Source organism: Tubulanus polymorphus, unplaced genomic scaffold (genome assembly GCF_964204645.1).
Source record: "Tubulanus polymorphus unplaced genomic scaffold, tnTubPoly1.2 scaffold_11, whole genome shotgun sequence".
Classification (NCBI taxonomy): domain Eukaryota; kingdom Metazoa; phylum Nemertea; class Palaeonemertea; order Tubulaniformes; family Tubulanidae; genus Tubulanus; species Tubulanus polymorphus.
The window spans coordinates 73,101-89,160 of NW_027437448.1; the positions used below are offsets into that span (position 1 = coordinate 73,101).

General features: G+C 36.9%; 4 protein-coding genes across 7 annotated transcripts; all 4 read right to left on the reverse strand.

Moving 5' to 3' along the window:
• Window positions 1–1,013: 1,013 nt before the first annotated feature.
• LOC141914546 (carnitine O-palmitoyltransferase 2, mitochondrial-like) lies at window positions 1,014–6,587 on the reverse strand. Of its 2 annotated transcripts, none has more exons than XM_074805765.1 (15): window positions 6,441–6,587; window positions 5,726–5,781; window positions 5,351–5,538; window positions 5,208–5,267; window positions 4,728–4,831; window positions 4,441–4,574; window positions 4,267–4,371; window positions 4,089–4,186; window positions 2,934–3,080; window positions 2,730–2,859; window positions 2,453–2,649; window positions 2,202–2,371; window positions 1,902–2,133; window positions 1,501–1,692; window positions 1,014–1,420 (listed from the first exon to the last, which is right to left on the reverse strand). In XM_074805765.1, exons 1-15 carry the CDS (start codon window positions 6,528–6,530, stop codon window positions 1,281–1,283), a joined length of 2,043 nt encoding a protein of 680 aa, XP_074661866.1. In that variant the 5' UTR covers window positions 6,531–6,587; the 3' UTR covers window positions 1,014–1,280. The 2 variants fall into 2 exon arrangements, with proteins under 2 accessions (XP_074661866.1, XP_074661867.1); XM_074805766.1 differs by lacking the exon at window positions 1,014–1,420 and having other exon boundaries at window positions 1,558–1,692; window positions 1,902–2,017; window positions 2,097–2,133.
• A 408-nt stretch (window positions 6,588–6,995) lies between these two features.
• On the reverse strand, window positions 6,996–10,892 carry LOC141914547 (carnitine O-palmitoyltransferase 2, mitochondrial-like). Of its 3 annotated transcripts, none has more exons than XM_074805769.1 (5): window positions 10,758–10,892; window positions 10,465–10,520; window positions 9,787–9,987; window positions 9,454–9,697; window positions 6,996–7,411 (listed from the first exon to the last, which is right to left on the reverse strand). In XM_074805769.1, exons 1-4 carry the CDS (start codon window positions 10,845–10,847, stop codon window positions 9,511–9,513), a joined length of 534 nt encoding a protein of 177 aa, XP_074661870.1. In that variant the 5' UTR covers window positions 10,848–10,892; the 3' UTR covers window positions 6,996–7,411; window positions 9,454–9,510. The 3 variants fall into 3 exon arrangements, with proteins under 3 accessions (XP_074661870.1, XP_074661869.1, XP_074661871.1); XM_074805768.1 differs by lacking the exon at window positions 6,996–7,411 and adding an exon at window positions 8,958–9,375; XM_074805770.1 differs by lacking the exon at window positions 6,996–7,411 and having other exon boundaries at window positions 9,549–9,697; window positions 9,800–9,987.
• Window positions 10,893–11,306: 414 nt separating this feature from the next.
• LOC141914553 (carnitine O-palmitoyltransferase 2, mitochondrial-like) lies at window positions 11,307–13,552 on the reverse strand. The gene is made up of 5 exons (XM_074805775.1): window positions 13,396–13,552; window positions 13,101–13,156; window positions 12,149–12,336; window positions 11,803–12,046; window positions 11,307–11,724 (listed from the first exon to the last, which is right to left on the reverse strand). Exons 1-4 carry the CDS (start codon window positions 13,483–13,485, stop codon window positions 12,021–12,023), a joined length of 360 nt encoding a protein of 119 aa, XP_074661876.1. The 5' UTR covers window positions 13,486–13,552; the 3' UTR covers window positions 11,307–11,724; window positions 11,803–12,020.
• Window positions 13,553–13,957: 405 nt separating this feature from the next.
• LOC141914551 (carnitine O-palmitoyltransferase 2, mitochondrial-like) lies at window positions 13,958–15,904 on the reverse strand. The gene is made up of 5 exons (XM_074805774.1): window positions 15,765–15,904; window positions 15,471–15,526; window positions 14,805–14,992; window positions 14,459–14,702; window positions 13,958–14,379 (listed from the first exon to the last, which is right to left on the reverse strand). Exons 1-4 carry the CDS (start codon window positions 15,852–15,854, stop codon window positions 14,677–14,679), a joined length of 360 nt encoding a protein of 119 aa, XP_074661875.1. The 5' UTR covers window positions 15,855–15,904; the 3' UTR covers window positions 13,958–14,379; window positions 14,459–14,676.
• Window positions 15,905–16,060: the final 156 nt, after the last annotated feature.

The window sequence follows — 16,060 nt, forward strand, 5'->3', positions numbered from 1 at the left end:
TAAGTCGACTCTGGCAATCGACGTGCTGTCCTTAGGCGTTTTTATGGAAGCCCTGAGACGACATCTTGAGTTTATGAGTTCCCCAGTTCATAACTTCCTGAGTTCTCAAATTCATGAATTCCTGTGTTCGTTTGATGACAAAAAGCCTGCGATACTTTAACATCGAACGTTAACACGATGTTCTATGAAAGACCCGCGTCTAAGGCTCAAGACGACACTGTATAACCAGCAATTAACGGCATGTTGAAGGGAGAAGGGCGCCTCCGTTCTGCCGGCATGTAGCTCGAGCGGCTCCGATTTTCTGTACGTGGTAGTGGGTGACTCCGATTCACTGCCGACTCTCGATGTGTCTGTTCAGGTTTTAATTATAATGGAGACAAACGCTCATTATTAGACATTTTTAACATCTTTTGATTTTCTATAAACCATCAAGAAAGCAGATAGCTGATGATAGACTGGTTGCCGGTCTACCATCAGTTGACTGCCAGTGCAGGATGATTGGACACAGTCAACCAGTCTAGGTTGATGTGAGACATAACTTTTGTAGTTAATTCATGGCGAAAAAGGATTTGACATCCTTAGAATATGATGTTTTTTAAGTCGCGTTATTTCATAGTTTGCCAAAATGCACAAATAAACTCAAAATCTCATAAACTCAGGAAGTGATGAACTGGGGAACTCATAACCTCAAGATGTCGTCTCAGGGCTTCCATAGTTTTAAGTTATACTCCGAAACCCTAGCTTGCCAAAGTTGACTTACGTTAGTGTATGAAAATCCCGCTAACGATGAGCATAGTGGCAGCACCGTACGGGGAAATGTTGATATACAAAAGTAAATACTGATACTGGTTCAGTGATGCTGAATAGAGGGTACAGGGATGTCCAGGGTTCAAATCCAGTAATTACTGATACTGATTCAGAGTGGTCCTGATGCTGAAAAGGATGTACAGGGGCGTCCCGGGTTCAAATCGAAAATCAATTCACAACAAAAACAAAACACAAACATTCTCATCATAGTCTCGAAATCTAATTCATTGTTACATATTTGAAATTCAGAAATAAGCAAAATAAACATCCATTTAAGAAATTCAAAACGCTGCAGATGAAACTGACGCCGGTTTTAAATAGATTAATAAGTGAATTATGGTTTGATAAAGGCTTCACTAATACAAAGTGGTGAATATAAATGTAACTGTACACGTAGGATATAAATAGAACAAACAGTTGAATATCAATGCATGGAATTAAATTGCTGAGGGGTGAAACGCGTCAAATTCATTCTATCTGAAATGTTTTCCATCTAAAACACAATTCATTTCTTTCACGCTTTGTTTAACGCAATCAACGAATTCAGAAACATTCGTCTCCGGGGGATACGACGTAACAATACAACCGAGTTTATCAGCCATTATAGCGTAACCTACAACACAAAGAGCAACACGATTAACAGAAGAGAGGGGAGTGAGGGGGAGGGGGAGTGAGGTGGAGGGGGGAACTCACCTATACCATATCCATCAGATACAACTGGAGCAAATCCACCAATCAGAACAGAAGGACTGCTCAATGTAGAGGTAGATATGATGTTATGGTTGAGTAGATTATACCCGGGCTCCTCGTAAATATCTGGTAATTTATCACCTCGATTTAAACAGATCGATTTCATCGCGAATAAATGACGATCAAAACCTTGACCTGAAAATATAAATCACACGACAATAGAAAATAGAACAGCAACCTAATCCTAATCCTAATCCTAATCCTAATCCTAATCCTATAAAATGTCTAATGTCTGGTGATTGTAGTTAAGCCCTGAATACATGTGAAGTGTGGACTATCAGTTTTTTAACTGGTCTAATGTCTGATGTTTCATGGTGAAGTCCTCATCCCTGAATTAGACTTACCCATCGCAGCATTTTTAGTCAGTTCATTATGTTTATCGGAACATTGTCTGATAGAATTTTCCATCTCTTGCGGAGAAGCTTCAGACGTGGTTGTATTAAACATTTCACTAGTATTTCTAGTAAATAAAGTACAAGGTCGAATAGTTTCAGTTCTACCGTGTTTAAACGCTGATGTACTGCATGATTCATACGAACCGACTGTTCTTCCATTTGATTGTTTATGGTAAGCCATCTGTAAAATAAATACATCATTGAACCATGTACGGTACGCGACATCAGACATTATTATCAAACACTCACCTGAAACGCTAATTGCATAAAAGCATCCGGACTGATTTTCTTACTTTTCAAATATTTGCTTCCGAAAGCATCCATCACGAAATAATCCAAATCTAAAGTTTTAACTTTCTGATCGAATTTCTCTAAAGCCGTTTTGATGCCGCTTTTTACTTCATCGTTCAATTGAAACTCTACAAATAGAAAACAAACTGATTTAAATCTAGAATTGTAAATTGATAAGTTGTAAATTGAAAGTAGTAAATGCCACTGACTGATTCGTCGAACGGATTGCGATGAATCGATACTCGATGGTTTGGAATCGGGATGAACGCTCGGATTCGACGTCGTATCTTTAAATACTTCGTTGAAGAATCTGAGTACAGCAACGCCATCTCCCCACGAGTGTTCAAAATTCACACTAGCGGTTCCATCAGCAGCAAATAACAGAGAAAATGATTTATCATACCACCTACAATATACAATAAACAACTCTACAACTTACAACTGAGCTGATTGATTGATTGATTGATTGATTGATTGAATTTAAACCTGTTTGAAGCGCGACCGTGTAAAAACTGACTCGACATTCCTTTCACATCAGTTTCATGTTTAGGTGAATAATCGTCTAAAGACAGCATGAATACAGCCGTATCTACGAGTCTTAGAGCTTCTTCATTACCTATAAACACAACATCCAACAGTTATAAATAGTTGATGAAATGATATATAGGTGTCTCTGACTGTCGTACCGACCGTTATTCACTAATGATTCTCTCAGTTGCGCCCAGGTGTCTCTGTGTTCTGACGTTAAAGCTCCTATTGGATGTTCACATTCACCGATATCATCATTCAATATATACTGTATATTAGCCATTATATCACCAGGGGGCGCTATACGACCTGTATAAAATGTAGAGGAATATAGTTTGAATCACCAGGGGGCGCTATACGACCTGTATAAAATGTAGAGGAATATAGTTTAAATCACCAGGGGGCGCTATACGACCTGTATAAAATGTAGAGGAATATAGTTTAAATCACCAGGGGGCGCTATACGATCTGTATAAAATGTAGAGGAATATAGTTTAAATCACCAGGGGGCGCTATACGACCTGTATAAAATGTAGAGGAATATAGTTTGAATCACCAGGGGGCGCTATACGACCTGTATAAAATGTAGAGGAATATAGTTTAAATCACCAGGGGGCGCTATACGACCTGTATAAAATGTAGAGGAATATAGTTTAAATCACCAGGGGGCGCTATACGACCTGTATAAAATGTAGAGGAATATAGTTTAAATCACCAGGGGGCGCTATACGACCTGTATAAAATGTAGAGGAATATAGTTTAAATCACCAGGGGGCGCTATACGACCTGTATAAAATGTAGAGGAATATAGTTTAAACCACCAGGGGGCGCTATACGACCTGTATAAAATGTAGAGGAATATAGTTTGAATCACCAGGGGGCGCTATACGACCTGTATAAAATGTAGAGGAATATAGTTTGAATCACCAGGGGGCGCTATACGACCTGTATAAAATGTAGAGGAATATAGTTTAAATCACCAGGGGGCGCTATACGACCTGTATAAAATGTAGAGGAATATAGTTTAAATCACCAGGGGGCGCTATACGACCTGTATAAAATGTAGAGGAATATAGTTTAAATCACCAGGGGGCGCTATACGACCTGTATAAAATGTAGAGGAATATAGTTTAAATCACCAGGGGGCGCTATACGATCTGTATAAAATGTAGAGGAATATAGTTTGAATCACCAGGGGGCGCTATACGACCTGTATAAAATGTAGAGGAATATAGTTTAAACCACCAGGGGGCGCTATACGACCTGTAAAAAAAACGCAGGGGGCGCTATAAACCGGTGTAAAACTTTAAAACTTACCATCTTCATTGATCACATCGAATATATAAATATGACCTTTTCGTTGAACAGCAATGTGTCGAGCAGTTTCATCCGTTAACAGTTCATCCTTCACAAGTCTGAAATAATAATAATAATGATGAAGTCATCAATAAATAGATTCAGATATAAACTGATGAGTATAGAATGTGTGTTTTACCGTGGAATACGAGTTGAATTAAACAATCTCGGAAATTGACTCATATCTAACGGGAATGCTTTATACCAATAGGCTCCGTACCAAGAAACAGCTTGAGGTAAATACCTAGAAATACATATAACTACTGACTACCTTATTCCTACCTCATCTCAAATACAGCTTATTCAATCTTACTTGACAAAATTACGAAAACTTTGTGTGTCACTTTTCTTCGGATTCAGATGGAAAACTTCAGGTTCTAATAATCCAGCTCGGTAGGTTTTCATAAATTTCATAGCAGAAACAATCATATTAGTGGCTCTGACAATCTGTAAAAACAATCATATTTCGTGGCCCTGACAATCTTTAAAAACAATCAAATTTAGTGGCTCTGACAATCTGTAAAAACAATCATATTTAGTGTCTCTGACAAGGCATTGAATTAAAATGAATATATGAATGGTTTGAAATGGATTGAATACCTGTGTATTGTAGAGTTTCCTCGGATCTGGGTTAAAAACCACAAACGGATTGTGATTGAAAACCAGAGCGGGTCGATATTTCAAATACATATCATACCAGGGACCTGAAACAACAATACACAAATACCAGTACATCTTAATACATCGGAGTAATACATTGGAGTAATACATCGGAGTAATACATCGGAGTAATACATCGGAGTAATACATCGGAGTAATACATCGGAGCAATACATCGGAGTAATACATCGGAGTAATACATCGGATTAATACATCGGAGTAATACATTGGAGTAATACATCGGAGTAATACATCGGAGTAATACATCGGATTAATACATCGGAGCAATACATCGGAGTAATACATCGGAGTAATACATCGGATTAATACATCGGAGTTATACATCGGAGTAATACATCGGAGCAATACATCGGAGTAATACATCGGAGCAATACATCGGAGTAATACATCCTTACTTACCAGATATATAACTAGTTTGTTTATTAGATTTATCTAATTGCACTAATTCATTGTGATATTCTGCAAAAACATTAAAATACAATTTGTCAATCAATTATCAAATTAGTTGATTAAATTCGGACACTCGCTCGTGCGCACGGTACCTTGAAGTGACTGAACAGTTTTATCAACAGAGAAATGTTGTTTATGTTGAGGGATTAAAGGTTGAACTGATTGCGAGTATCTGCTGCATGTATCATGTAGTTTAGGTATCGGTAATCGAGGTAAACTCCTCTGGAAATGATCGGTAGGAATCGAACTACGATGTAATAATTCATCAGCATCAAATTCACTGTCGCAATAAATAGAAAAACATACATTTCAAACAGAGTTGTTTTAAACACATATCTTTTAATGAGTGTTTAATTCCACTATATATAGGAATGTATAACATGATGTCATATCTTAAAACCTGTAAAGACGTGTGTCTCTGAAACGCAGTAGCGTCTGCACAGACAGTGTTTATTGTTTCTAATTACCGTTTTGAATCTTTCTTGTTACTGCTATGAAATTTTTTGAAGCATGTTGATAATTTCTGAAAGAGATAGATACAATTTAAAATCAACTGGTTGGGGATCGGTGCGGGATGAAAGTAGAGCCCGATGAGGTATTGCCGGCGCTGGGACGAGTTTGTAGCACTTTGGTACCATTTAGACTAATGTCTATTTCAACCTGACTTGAGAGCATTCCGGGTGGCCTAGCTCACTCATTTTTGGTAGTACATACCTGATAAAGGTCTTAAAAAGGACAGGCAGTCGACCTAAATCATCATTTTTTAATCCATTTGAAACTGTATTGAAGGATATCCAAAAAATCTGCAGTGAGAGGGGTTCCTGAGAGAAAAGAGACTCCATGATTTGAAAGTTTAACAATATGTTTCCATGCCTACGTATCAAATTTCAGTTGGTAGGCAGATTTTTTGGATATCCTTCAATACAGTTTCAAATGGATTAAAAAACGATGATTTAGGTTGACTGCCAGTCCTTTCTAGTCCTAATAAGACTTCTATCAGGTATGTACCACCAAAACGACTGACTGAGCTAGGCCACCCTGTATGCTCTCAAGTCAAGTTGAAATAGACATTAGTCTGAATACAGCAGGACATTGTGACGTTCCTGACAACAACTTGTCTTGGAGACAGGTAACACTGTATGTATAGCTCCGCTAGGACTCGGGGGGGGGGGGTGGTCTTACCGGTATATTACACTGAATACTGCTGCTGCAGCTGCTGCTGCTGTTTATTATCGTCCTGTATCTTTTAGATAAACATCTGGACAGCAACATTTTGAATTTTTAGAGCAACCCGGAAGTAAACCGGAACACCGCCACAGCTGTCAGATTTTACTCATTGCTACCGAATAATTATAGCAAGGTCAGCTCCACAGCCTTGATAAATGCTTATCGCAAAGACAAAAAGAAGCATAGAAAATATTTTTTATGTAACCGTATTTTGTAAATAATAATATGTATGTTACAGTTCAGTTTCTATACACAGTTTTCTGATATATAAGATTGATCTCAATCAATTTAATGTATGCGAAAAATGTATCTGTTATCATTCGATTTAGTGGCGCTAATTTAGTGTTCTAGTCCTACGCATGGTGGCAGCACTTGACGGTACTATACCAATGTCCCCGACCCGCGGGCCGGGTGCCGTTTTCTGCCCGGGTCAACTATTGCCCGAAAACCTATCAACTATTAAAGAAAAAAGAAAACAAGCAAAGGAAAATATCTTGTATAGAAAGTTTATTAATAATTTATAGAAAAGCCTTTTATCCTCAGCACAGAAAGGATTACAAAAATACATTCCATCGATAACATTTTTTTCAACCGTTTTTGTGACAATAAAAGTTCATTCCAATAGGGGAAAAACTTTTTAAGTATTTCGTTCATTAACAATTAGAAATTTTTTGAATCAAAACTCGATCAGAATTTGTTCTAAACTCAATCAGTGATTGGTACAAACAACACTGGTGAAAATTGATGATTATCTGAGACATATTAAATTTGATTAATTAATTTTTACTTTTTGGGCTCCACTTCACCCAGCTGCATCAGTCTTTCCCTCTTCCTCTTCTCCAGGTCTCTCTCTCTCTATTTTATACATCATAAAATAATCGTGATAATTGATATCTTATCATAAATGCAACAATGCTGCAAAATACCTAAAAAAATCAATAACAGTTTAAACATTAGTTCAATCTATTGATATTAGCATAAAATCATTAGAAATTAAAACTTACTTGAAAATACACAACACAGCGAATAAACGCACTAAAACACGGCCGAATAAACCGAGGACTTCAACGCGGAATTTCACTCAACTAATTCCTAATTTATTCGTTTTAGCATCAAATCTAAAATAAATAATAAAAACCTTCAACATCAAATTCACTGTCGCAATAAGTAGAAAAACATACATTTCAAACAGAGTAGTTTTAAATACATATCTCTTAACCCTTTCAGTGCCGACTAATTAATACTCTATAGTGCGGGAGAAAATTTGAAAATTTTGAAGAATTCCACCCTAGTGTGTTGAATAACGGGAATACCACTATAGTGCATCTACACCGCGGTGCGGTGTATCGTTAGTTACTAATATTTCACTATGTTTGACAGGTGCTGCCATTTTTCAAGAGAGATATAAATTAAATACTAATTACATCAATAGACCGCAGTGTGGTGTACTAGCAAAATCTATCACTGATTTATACACCGCATTGCGGTGCAGACGCACTGAAAGGGAAACGAATGTTTAATTCAACTATATATAGGAATGTATAACATGATGTCATATCTTAAAACCTGTAAAGACGTGTGTCTCTGAAACGCAGTAGCGTCTGCACAGACAGTGTTTATTGTTTCTAATTACCGCTTTGAATCTTTCTTGTTACTGCTATGAAATTTTTTGATGCATGTTGATAATTTCTGAAAGAGATAGATAAAATTTAAAATCAACTGTTTGGGGAGTGGTGCGGGATGAAAGTAGAGCCAGATGAGGTATTGCCGGCGCTGGGACGAGTTTGTAGCTTGGTACCATAATAGACTAGTCTGAATACAGGACATTGTTACGTTCCTGACTGACAACAAATTGTCTTGGAGACAGGTAACCCTGTATGTATAGCTCCGCTAGGACTCGGGGGGGGGGGTGGTCTTACCGGTATATTACACTGAATACTGCTGCTGCAGCTGCTGCTGCTGTTTATTATCGTCCTGTATCTTTTAGATAAACATCTGGACAGCAACATTTTGAATTTTTAGAGCAACCCGGAAGTAAACCGGAACACCGCCACAGCTGTCAGATTTTACACATTGCTACCGAATAATTAGAGCAAGGTCAGCTCCACAGCCTTGATAAATGCTTATCGCAAAGACAAAAAGAGGCATAGAAAATATTTTTTATGTAACCGTATTTTGTAAATAAAAATATGTATGTAACAGTTCAGTTTCTATACACAGTTTTCTGATATATGAGATTGATCTTAATCAATTTAATGTATCCGAAAAATGTATCTGTTATCATTCGATTTAGTGGCGCTAATTTAGTGTTCTAGTCCTAGGCATGGTGGCAGCACTTGACGGTACTATACCAATGTCCCCGACCCCGCGTGCCGGGTGCCGTTTCTGCCCGGGTCACCTATTGCCCGAAAACCTATCGACTATTAAAGTAAAAAGAAAACAAGCAAAGGAAAATATCTTGTATAGAAAGTTTATTAATAATTTATAGAAAAGCCTTTTATCCTCAGCACAGAAAGGATTACAAAAATACATTCCATCGATAACATTTTTTTCAACCGTTTTTGTGACAATAAAAGTTCATTCCAATAGGGGAAAAACTTTTTAAGTATTTCGTTCATTAACAATTAGAAATTTTTTGAATCAAAACTCGATCAGAATTTGTTCTAAACTCAATCAGTGATTAGTACAAACAACACTGGTGAAAATTGATGATTATCTGAGACAAATTAAATTTGATTAATTTATTTTTACTTTGTGGGCTCCACTTCGCCCAGCTGCATCAGTCTTTCCTTCTTCCTCTTCTCCAGGTCTCTCTCTCTCTCTTTTATACATCATAAAATAATCGTGATAATTGATATCTGATCATAAATGCAACAATGCTGCAAAATACCTAAAAAAAACAATAACAGTTTAAACATTAGTTTAATCTATTGATATTAGCATAAAATCATTAGAAATCAAAACTTACTTGAAAAGCAAGAAGAATCACTGTCAGTGATCTCTCATGAGTCGGACCAATAATTGATCAAATAAAATTAATCAGCGTAAAATTATTACATTCGACAAATTTTCCGTCGTCGCCGAGATTGTATTTAATATCGATAATACGCAACACAGCGAATAAACGCACTAAAACACGGCCGAATAAACTGAGGTCTTCAACGCGGAATTTCACTAAACTCATTCCTAATTTATTCGTTTTAGCATCAAATCTAAAATAAATAATATAAACATTCTATGAATAAATGGAACAGGAGAGAGGGGGAGGATCAATTATCGAATAAGTTGATTAAATACGGACGCACGCACGGTACCTTGAAGCGACTGCACAGTTTTATCAACAGAGAAATGTTGTTTATGTTGAGGGATTAAAGGTTGAACTGATTGCGAGTATCTGCTGCATGTATCATGTAGTTTAGGTATCGGTAATCGAGGTAAACTCCTCTGGAAATGATCGGTAGGAATCGAACTACGATGTAATAATTCATCAGCATCAAATTCACTGTCGCAATAAATAGAAAAACATACATTTCAAACAGAGTTGTTTTAAATACATATCTCTTAACCCTTTCAGTGCCGACTAATTAATACTCTATAGTGCGGGAGAAAATTAGAAAATTTTGAAGAATTCCACCCTAGTGTGTTGAATACAAGAAATACCACTATAGTGCGTCTACATCGGGTGCGGTGTATCGTTAGTTACTAATATTTCACTATGTTTGACAGGTGCTGCCATTTTTCAAGAGAGATATAAATTAAATACTAATTACATCAATAGACCGCAGTGTGGTGTACTAGCAAAATCTATCACTGATTTATACACCGCATTGCGGTGCAGATGCACTGAAAGGGAAACGAGTGTTTAATTCAACTATATATAGGAATGTATAACATGATGTCATATCTTAAAACCTGTAAAGACGTGTGTCTCTGAAACGCAGTAGCGTCTGCACAGACAGTGTTTATTGTTTCTAATTACCGCTTTGAATCTTTCTTGTTACTGCTATGAAGTTTTTTGATGCATGTTGATAATTTCTGAAAGAGATAGATACAATTTAAAATCAACTGTTTGGGGAGTGGTGCGGGATGAAAGTAGAGCCAGATGAGGTATTGCCGGCGCTGGGACGAGTTTGTAGCTTGGTACCATAATAGACATGATAGACTAGTCTGAATACAGGACATTGTTACGTTCCTGACAACAAATTGTCTTGGAGACAGGTAACCCTGTATGTATAGCTCCGCTAGGACTCGGGGGGGGGGGGGTGGTCTTACCGGTATATTACACTGAATACTGCTGCTGCAGCTGCTGCTGCTGTTTATTATCGTCCTGTATCTTTTAGATAAACATCTGGACAGCAACATTTTGAATTTTTAGAGCAACCCGGAAGTAAACCGGAACACCGCCACAGCTGTCAGATTTTACACATTGCTACCGAATAATTAGAGCAAGGTCAGCTCCACAGCCTTGATAAATGCTTATCGCAAAGACAAAAAGAGGCATAGAAAATATTTTTTATGTAACCGTATTTTGTAAATAAAAATATCTATGTAACAGTTCAGTTTCTATACACAGTTTTCTGATATATGAGATTGATCTTAATCAATTTAATGTATGCGAAAAATGTATCCGTTATCATTCGATTTAGTGACGCTAATTTAGTGTTCTAGTCCTACGCATGGTGGCAGCACTTGACGGTACTATACCAATGTCCCCGACCCCGCGTGCCGTTTTCTGCCCGGGTCACCTATTGCCCGAAAACCTATCAACTATTAAAGAAAAAAGAAAACAAGCAAAGGAAAATATCTTGTATAGAAAGTTTATTAATAATTTATAGAAAAGCCTTTTATCCTCAGCACAGAAAGGATTACAAAAATACATTCCATCGATAACATTTTTTTCAACCGTTTTTGTGACAATAAAAGTTCATTCCAATAGGGGAAAAACTTTTTAAGTATTTCGTTCATTAACAATTAGAAATTTTTTGAATCAAAACTGGATCAGAATTTGTTCTAAACTCAATCAGTGATTAGTACAAACAACATTGGTGAAAATTGATGATTATCTGAGACAAATTAAATTTGATTAATTAATTTTTACTTTGTGGGCTCCACTTCACCCAGCTGCATCAGTCTTTCCTTCTTCCTCTTCTCCAGGTCTCTCTCTCTCTCTCTTTTATACGTCATAAAATAATCGTGATAATTGATATCTTATCATAAATGCAACAATGCTGCAAAATACCTAAAAAAAACAATAACAGTTTAAACATTAGTTTAATCTATTGATATTAGCATAAAATCATTAGAAATCAAAACTTACTTGAAAAGCAAGAGGAATCACTGTGAGTGATCTCTCATGAGTCGGACCAATAATTGATCAAATAAAATTAATCAGCGTAAAATTATTACATTCGACAAATTTTCCGTCGTCGCCGAGATTGTACTTAATATCGATAATACGCAACACAGCGAATAAACGCACTAAAACACGGCCGAATAAACCGAGGTCTTCAACGCGGAATTTTACTAAACTCATTCCTAATTTATTCGTTTTAGCATCAAATCTAAAATAAATAATAAAAACATTCTTTGAATAAATGGAACAGGAGAAAGGGGGAGGATCAATTATCAAATAAGTTGATTAAATACGGACGCACGCACGGTACCTTGAAGCGACTGCACAGTTTTATCAACAGAGAAATGTTGTTTATGTTGAGGGATTAAAGGTTGAACTGATTGAGAGTATCTGCTGCATGTATCGTGTAGTTTAGGTATCGGTAATCGAGGTAAACTCCTCTGGAAATGATCGGTAGGAATCGAACTACGATGTAATAATTCATCAGCATCAAATTCACTGTCGCAATAAATAGAAAAACATACATTTCAAACAGAGTATTGTTGAGACGAGAAGATACACAATATCCGTGTAAGAAGATAACAAGAGAAATCCCACAATAAGTTCAGCCAAAACGAGAAACTTGAATAGAAGAGTTATATATATTTTTGCGCAACGTTTCGGCTAAAGACTATTAGCCATCATCAGGCGTACTGAGTACGCCTGATGATGGCTAATAGTCTTTAGCCGAAACGTTGCGCAAAAATATATATAACTCTTCTATTCAAGTTTCTCGTTTTGGCTGAACTTATTGTGGGATTTCTCTTGTTGTTTTCAAACAGAGTAGTTTTAAATACATATCTCTTAACCCTTTCAGTGCCGACTAATTAATACTCTATAGTGCGGGAGAAAATTTGAAAATTTTGAAGAATTCCACCCTAGTGTGTTGAATAACGGGAATACCACTATAGTGCGTCTGCACCGCGGCGCGGTGTATCGTTAGTTACTAATATTTCACTATGTTTGACAGGTGCTGCCATTTTTCAAGAGAGATATAAATAAAATACTAATTACATCAATACACCGCAGTGTGGTGTACTAGCAAAATCTATCACTGATTTATACACCGCACTGCGGTGTAGACACACTGAAAGGGAAATGAGTGTTTAATTCCACTATATATAGGAATGTATAACATGATGTCATATCTTAAAACCTGTAAAGACGTGTGTCTCTGAAACGCAGTAGCGTCTGCACAGACAGTGTTTATTGTTTCTAATTACCGTTTTGAATCTTTTTTGTTACTGCTATGAAATTTTTTGAAGCATGTTGATAATTTCTGAAAGAGATAGATACAATTTAAAATCAACTGGTTGGGGAGTGGTGCGGGATGAAAGTAGAGCCAGATGAGGTATTGCCGGCGCTGGGACGAGTTTGTAGCACTTTGGTACCATTTAGTCACTAGTCTGAATACAGGACATTGTTACGTTCCTGACAACAACTTGTCTTGGAGACAGGTAACACTGTATGTATAGCTCCGCTAGGACTCGGGGGGGGGGGTCTCGGGGGTGGTCTTACCGGTATATTACACTGAATACTGCTGCTGCAGCTGCTGCTGCTGTTTATTATCGTCCTGTATCTTTTAGATAAACATCTGGACAGCAACATTTTGAATTTTTAGGGCAACCCGGAAGTAAACCGGAACACCGCCACAGCTGTCAGACTTTACTCATTGCTACCGAATAATTAGAGCAAGGTCAGCTCCACAGCCTTGATAAATGCTTATCGCAAAGACAAAAAGAGGCATAGAAAATATTTTTTATGTAACCGTATTTTGTAAATAAAAATATCTATGTAACAGTTCATGTAACAATTCAGTTTCTATACACAGTTTTCTGATATATAAGATTGATCTTACTCAATTTAATGTATCCGAAAAATGTATCTGTTATCATTCGATTTAGTGGCGCTAATTTAGTGTTCTAGTCCTACGCATGGTGGCAGCACTTGACGGTACTATACCAATGTCCCCGACCCCGCGGGCCGGGTGCCGTTTTCTGCCCGGGTCACCTAATGCCCGAAAACCTATCAACTATTAAAGTAAAAAGAAAACAAGCAAAGGAAAATATCTTGTATAGAAAGTTTATTAATAATTTATAGAAAAGCCTTTTATCCTCAGCACAGAAAGGATTACAAAAATACATTCCATCGATAACATTTTTTTCAACCGTTTTTGTGACAATAAAAGTTCATTCCAATAGGGGAAAAACTTTTTAAGTATTTCGTTCATTAACAATTAGAAATTTTTTGAATCAAAACTCGATCAGAATTTGTTCTAAACTCAATCAGTGATTAGTACAAACAACACTGGTGAAAATTGATGATTATCTGAGACAAATTAAATTTGATTAATTTATTTTTACTTTGTGGGCTCCACTTCGCCCAGCTGCATCAGTCTTTCCTTCTTCCTCTTCTCCAGGTCTCTCTCTCTCTCTTTTATACATCATAAAATAATCGTGATAATTGATATCTTATCATAAATGCAACAATGCTGCAAAATACCTTAAAAAAAACAATAACAGTTTAAACATTAGTTAAATCTATTGATATTAGCATAAAATCATTAGAAATCAAAACTTACTTGAAAAGCAAGGCGAATCACTGTCAGTGATCTCTCATGAGTCGGACCAATAATTGATCAAATAAAATTAATCAGCGTAAAATTATTACATTCGACAAATTTTCCGTCGTCACCGAGATTGTATTTAATATCGATAATACGCAACACAGCGAATAAACGCACTAAAACACGGCCGAATAAACCGAGGACTTCAACGCGGAATTTCACTAAACTCATTCCTAATTTATTCGTTTTAGCATCAAATCTAAAATAAATAATAAAAACATTCTTTGAATAAATGGAACAGGAGAGAGGGGGAGGATCAATTATCAAATAAGTTGATTAAATACGGACGCACGCACGGTACCTTGAAGCGACTGCACAGTTTTATCAACAGAGAAATGTTGTTTATGTTGAGGGATTAAAGGTTGAACTGATTGCGAGTATCTGCTGCATGTATCGTGTAGTTTAGGTATCGGTAATCGTGGTAAACTCCTCTGGAAATGATCGGTAGGAATCGAACTACGATGTAATAATTCATCAGCATCAAATTCACTGTCGCAATGAATAGAAAAACATACATTTCAAACAGAGTAGTTTTAAATACATATCTCTTAACCCTTTCAGTGCCGACCAATTAATACTCTATAGTGCGGGAGAAAATTTGAAAATTTTGAAGAATTCCACCCTAGTGTGTTGAATAACGGGAATACCACTATAGTGCGTCTGCACCGCGGCGCGGTGTATCGTTAGTTACTAATATTTCACTATGTTTGACAGGTGCTGCCATTTTTCAAGAGAGATATAAATAAAATACTAATTACATCAATAGACCGCAGTGTAGTGTACTAGCAAAATCTATCACTGATTTATACACCGCACTGCGGTGTAGACACACTGAAAGGGAAATGAGTGTTTAATTCCACTATATATAGGAATGTATAACATGATGTCATATCTTAAAACCTGTAAAGACGTGTGTCTCTGAAACGCAGTAGCGTCTGCACAGACAGTGTTTATTGTTTCTAATTACCGTTTTGAATCTTTTTTGTTACTGCTATGAAATTTTTTGAAGCATGTTGATAATTTCTGAAAGAGATAGATACAATTTAAAATCAACTGGTTGGGGAGTGGTGCGGGATGAAAGTAGAGCCAGATGAGGTATTGCCGGCGCTGGGACGAGTTTGTAGCACTTTGGTACCATTTAGTCACTAGTCTGAATACAGGACATTGTTACGTTCCTGACAACAACTTGTCTTGGAGACAGGTAACACTGTATGTATAGCTCCGCTAGGACTCGGGGGGGGGGTCTCAGGGGTGGTCTTACCGGTATATTACACTGAATACTGCTGCTGCAGCTGCTGCTGCTGTTTATTATCGTCCTGTATCTTTTAGATAAACATCTGGACAGCAACATTTTGAATTTTTAGGGCAACCCGGAAGTAGACCGGAACACCGCCACAGCTGTCAGACTTTACTCATTGCTACCGAATAATTAGAGCAAGGTCAGCTCCACAGCCTTGATAAATGCTTATCGCAAAGACAAAAAGAGGCATAGAAAATATTTTTTATGTAACCGTATTTTGTAAATAAAAATATCTATGTAACAGTTCAGTTTCTATA

What these genes read in the sequence shown, in the direction of transcription:
- LOC141914547 (XM_074805769.1), bottom strand. Translation starts at nt 10,847, where the DNA reads ATGTTGCTGTCCAGATGTTTATCTAAAAGATACAGGACGATAATAAAC. An exon ending in GTATTCAGTGTAATATACCG is followed by an intron (nt 10,521 to 10,757) that starts GTAAGACCACCC and finishes TATCTCTTTCAG; the next exon opens with AAATTATCAACATGCATCAA. An exon ending in CTTCAAGGTACCGTGCGTGC is followed by an intron (nt 9,698 to 9,786) that starts GTCCGTATTTAA and finishes TATTTATTTTAG; the next exon opens with ATTTGATGCTAAAACGAATA.
- LOC141914546 (XM_074805765.1), bottom strand. Translation starts at nt 6,530, where the DNA reads ATGTTGCTGTCCAGATGTTTATCTAAAAGATACAGGACGATAATAAAC. An exon ending in AATTCAACTCGTATTCCACG is followed by an intron (nt 4,187 to 4,266) that starts GTAAAACACACA and finishes TTATTATTTCAG; the next exon opens with ACTTGTGAAGGATGAACTGT. An exon ending in AGAATCATTAGTGAATAACG is followed by an intron (nt 2,860 to 2,933) that starts GTCGGTACGACA and finishes TTGTGTTTATAG; the next exon opens with GTAATGAAGAAGCTCTAAGA.
- LOC141914553 (XM_074805775.1), bottom strand. Translation starts at nt 13,485, where the DNA reads ATGTTGCTGTCCAGATGTTTATCTAAAAGATACAGGACGATAATAAAC. An exon ending in GTATTCAGTGTAATATACCG is followed by an intron (nt 13,157 to 13,395) that starts GTAAGACCACCC and finishes TATCTCTTTCAG; the next exon opens with AAATTATCAACATGCTTCAA. An exon ending in AACAAAAAAGATTCAAAACG is followed by an intron (nt 12,337 to 13,100) that starts GTAATTAGAAAC and finishes TTATTGCGACAG; the next exon opens with TGAATTTGATGCTGATGAAT.
- LOC141914551 (XM_074805774.1), bottom strand. Translation starts at nt 15,854, where the DNA reads ATGTTGCTGTCCAGATGTTTATCTAAAAGATACAGGACGATAATAAAC. An exon ending in AACAAAAAAGATTCAAAACG is followed by an intron (nt 14,993 to 15,470) that starts GTAATTAGAAAC and finishes TCATTGCGACAG; the next exon opens with TGAATTTGATGCTGATGAAT. An exon ending in AACTGTGCAGTCGCTTCAAG is followed by an intron (nt 14,703 to 14,804) that starts GTACCGTGCGTG and finishes TATTTATTTTAG; the next exon opens with ATTTGATGCTAAAACGAATA.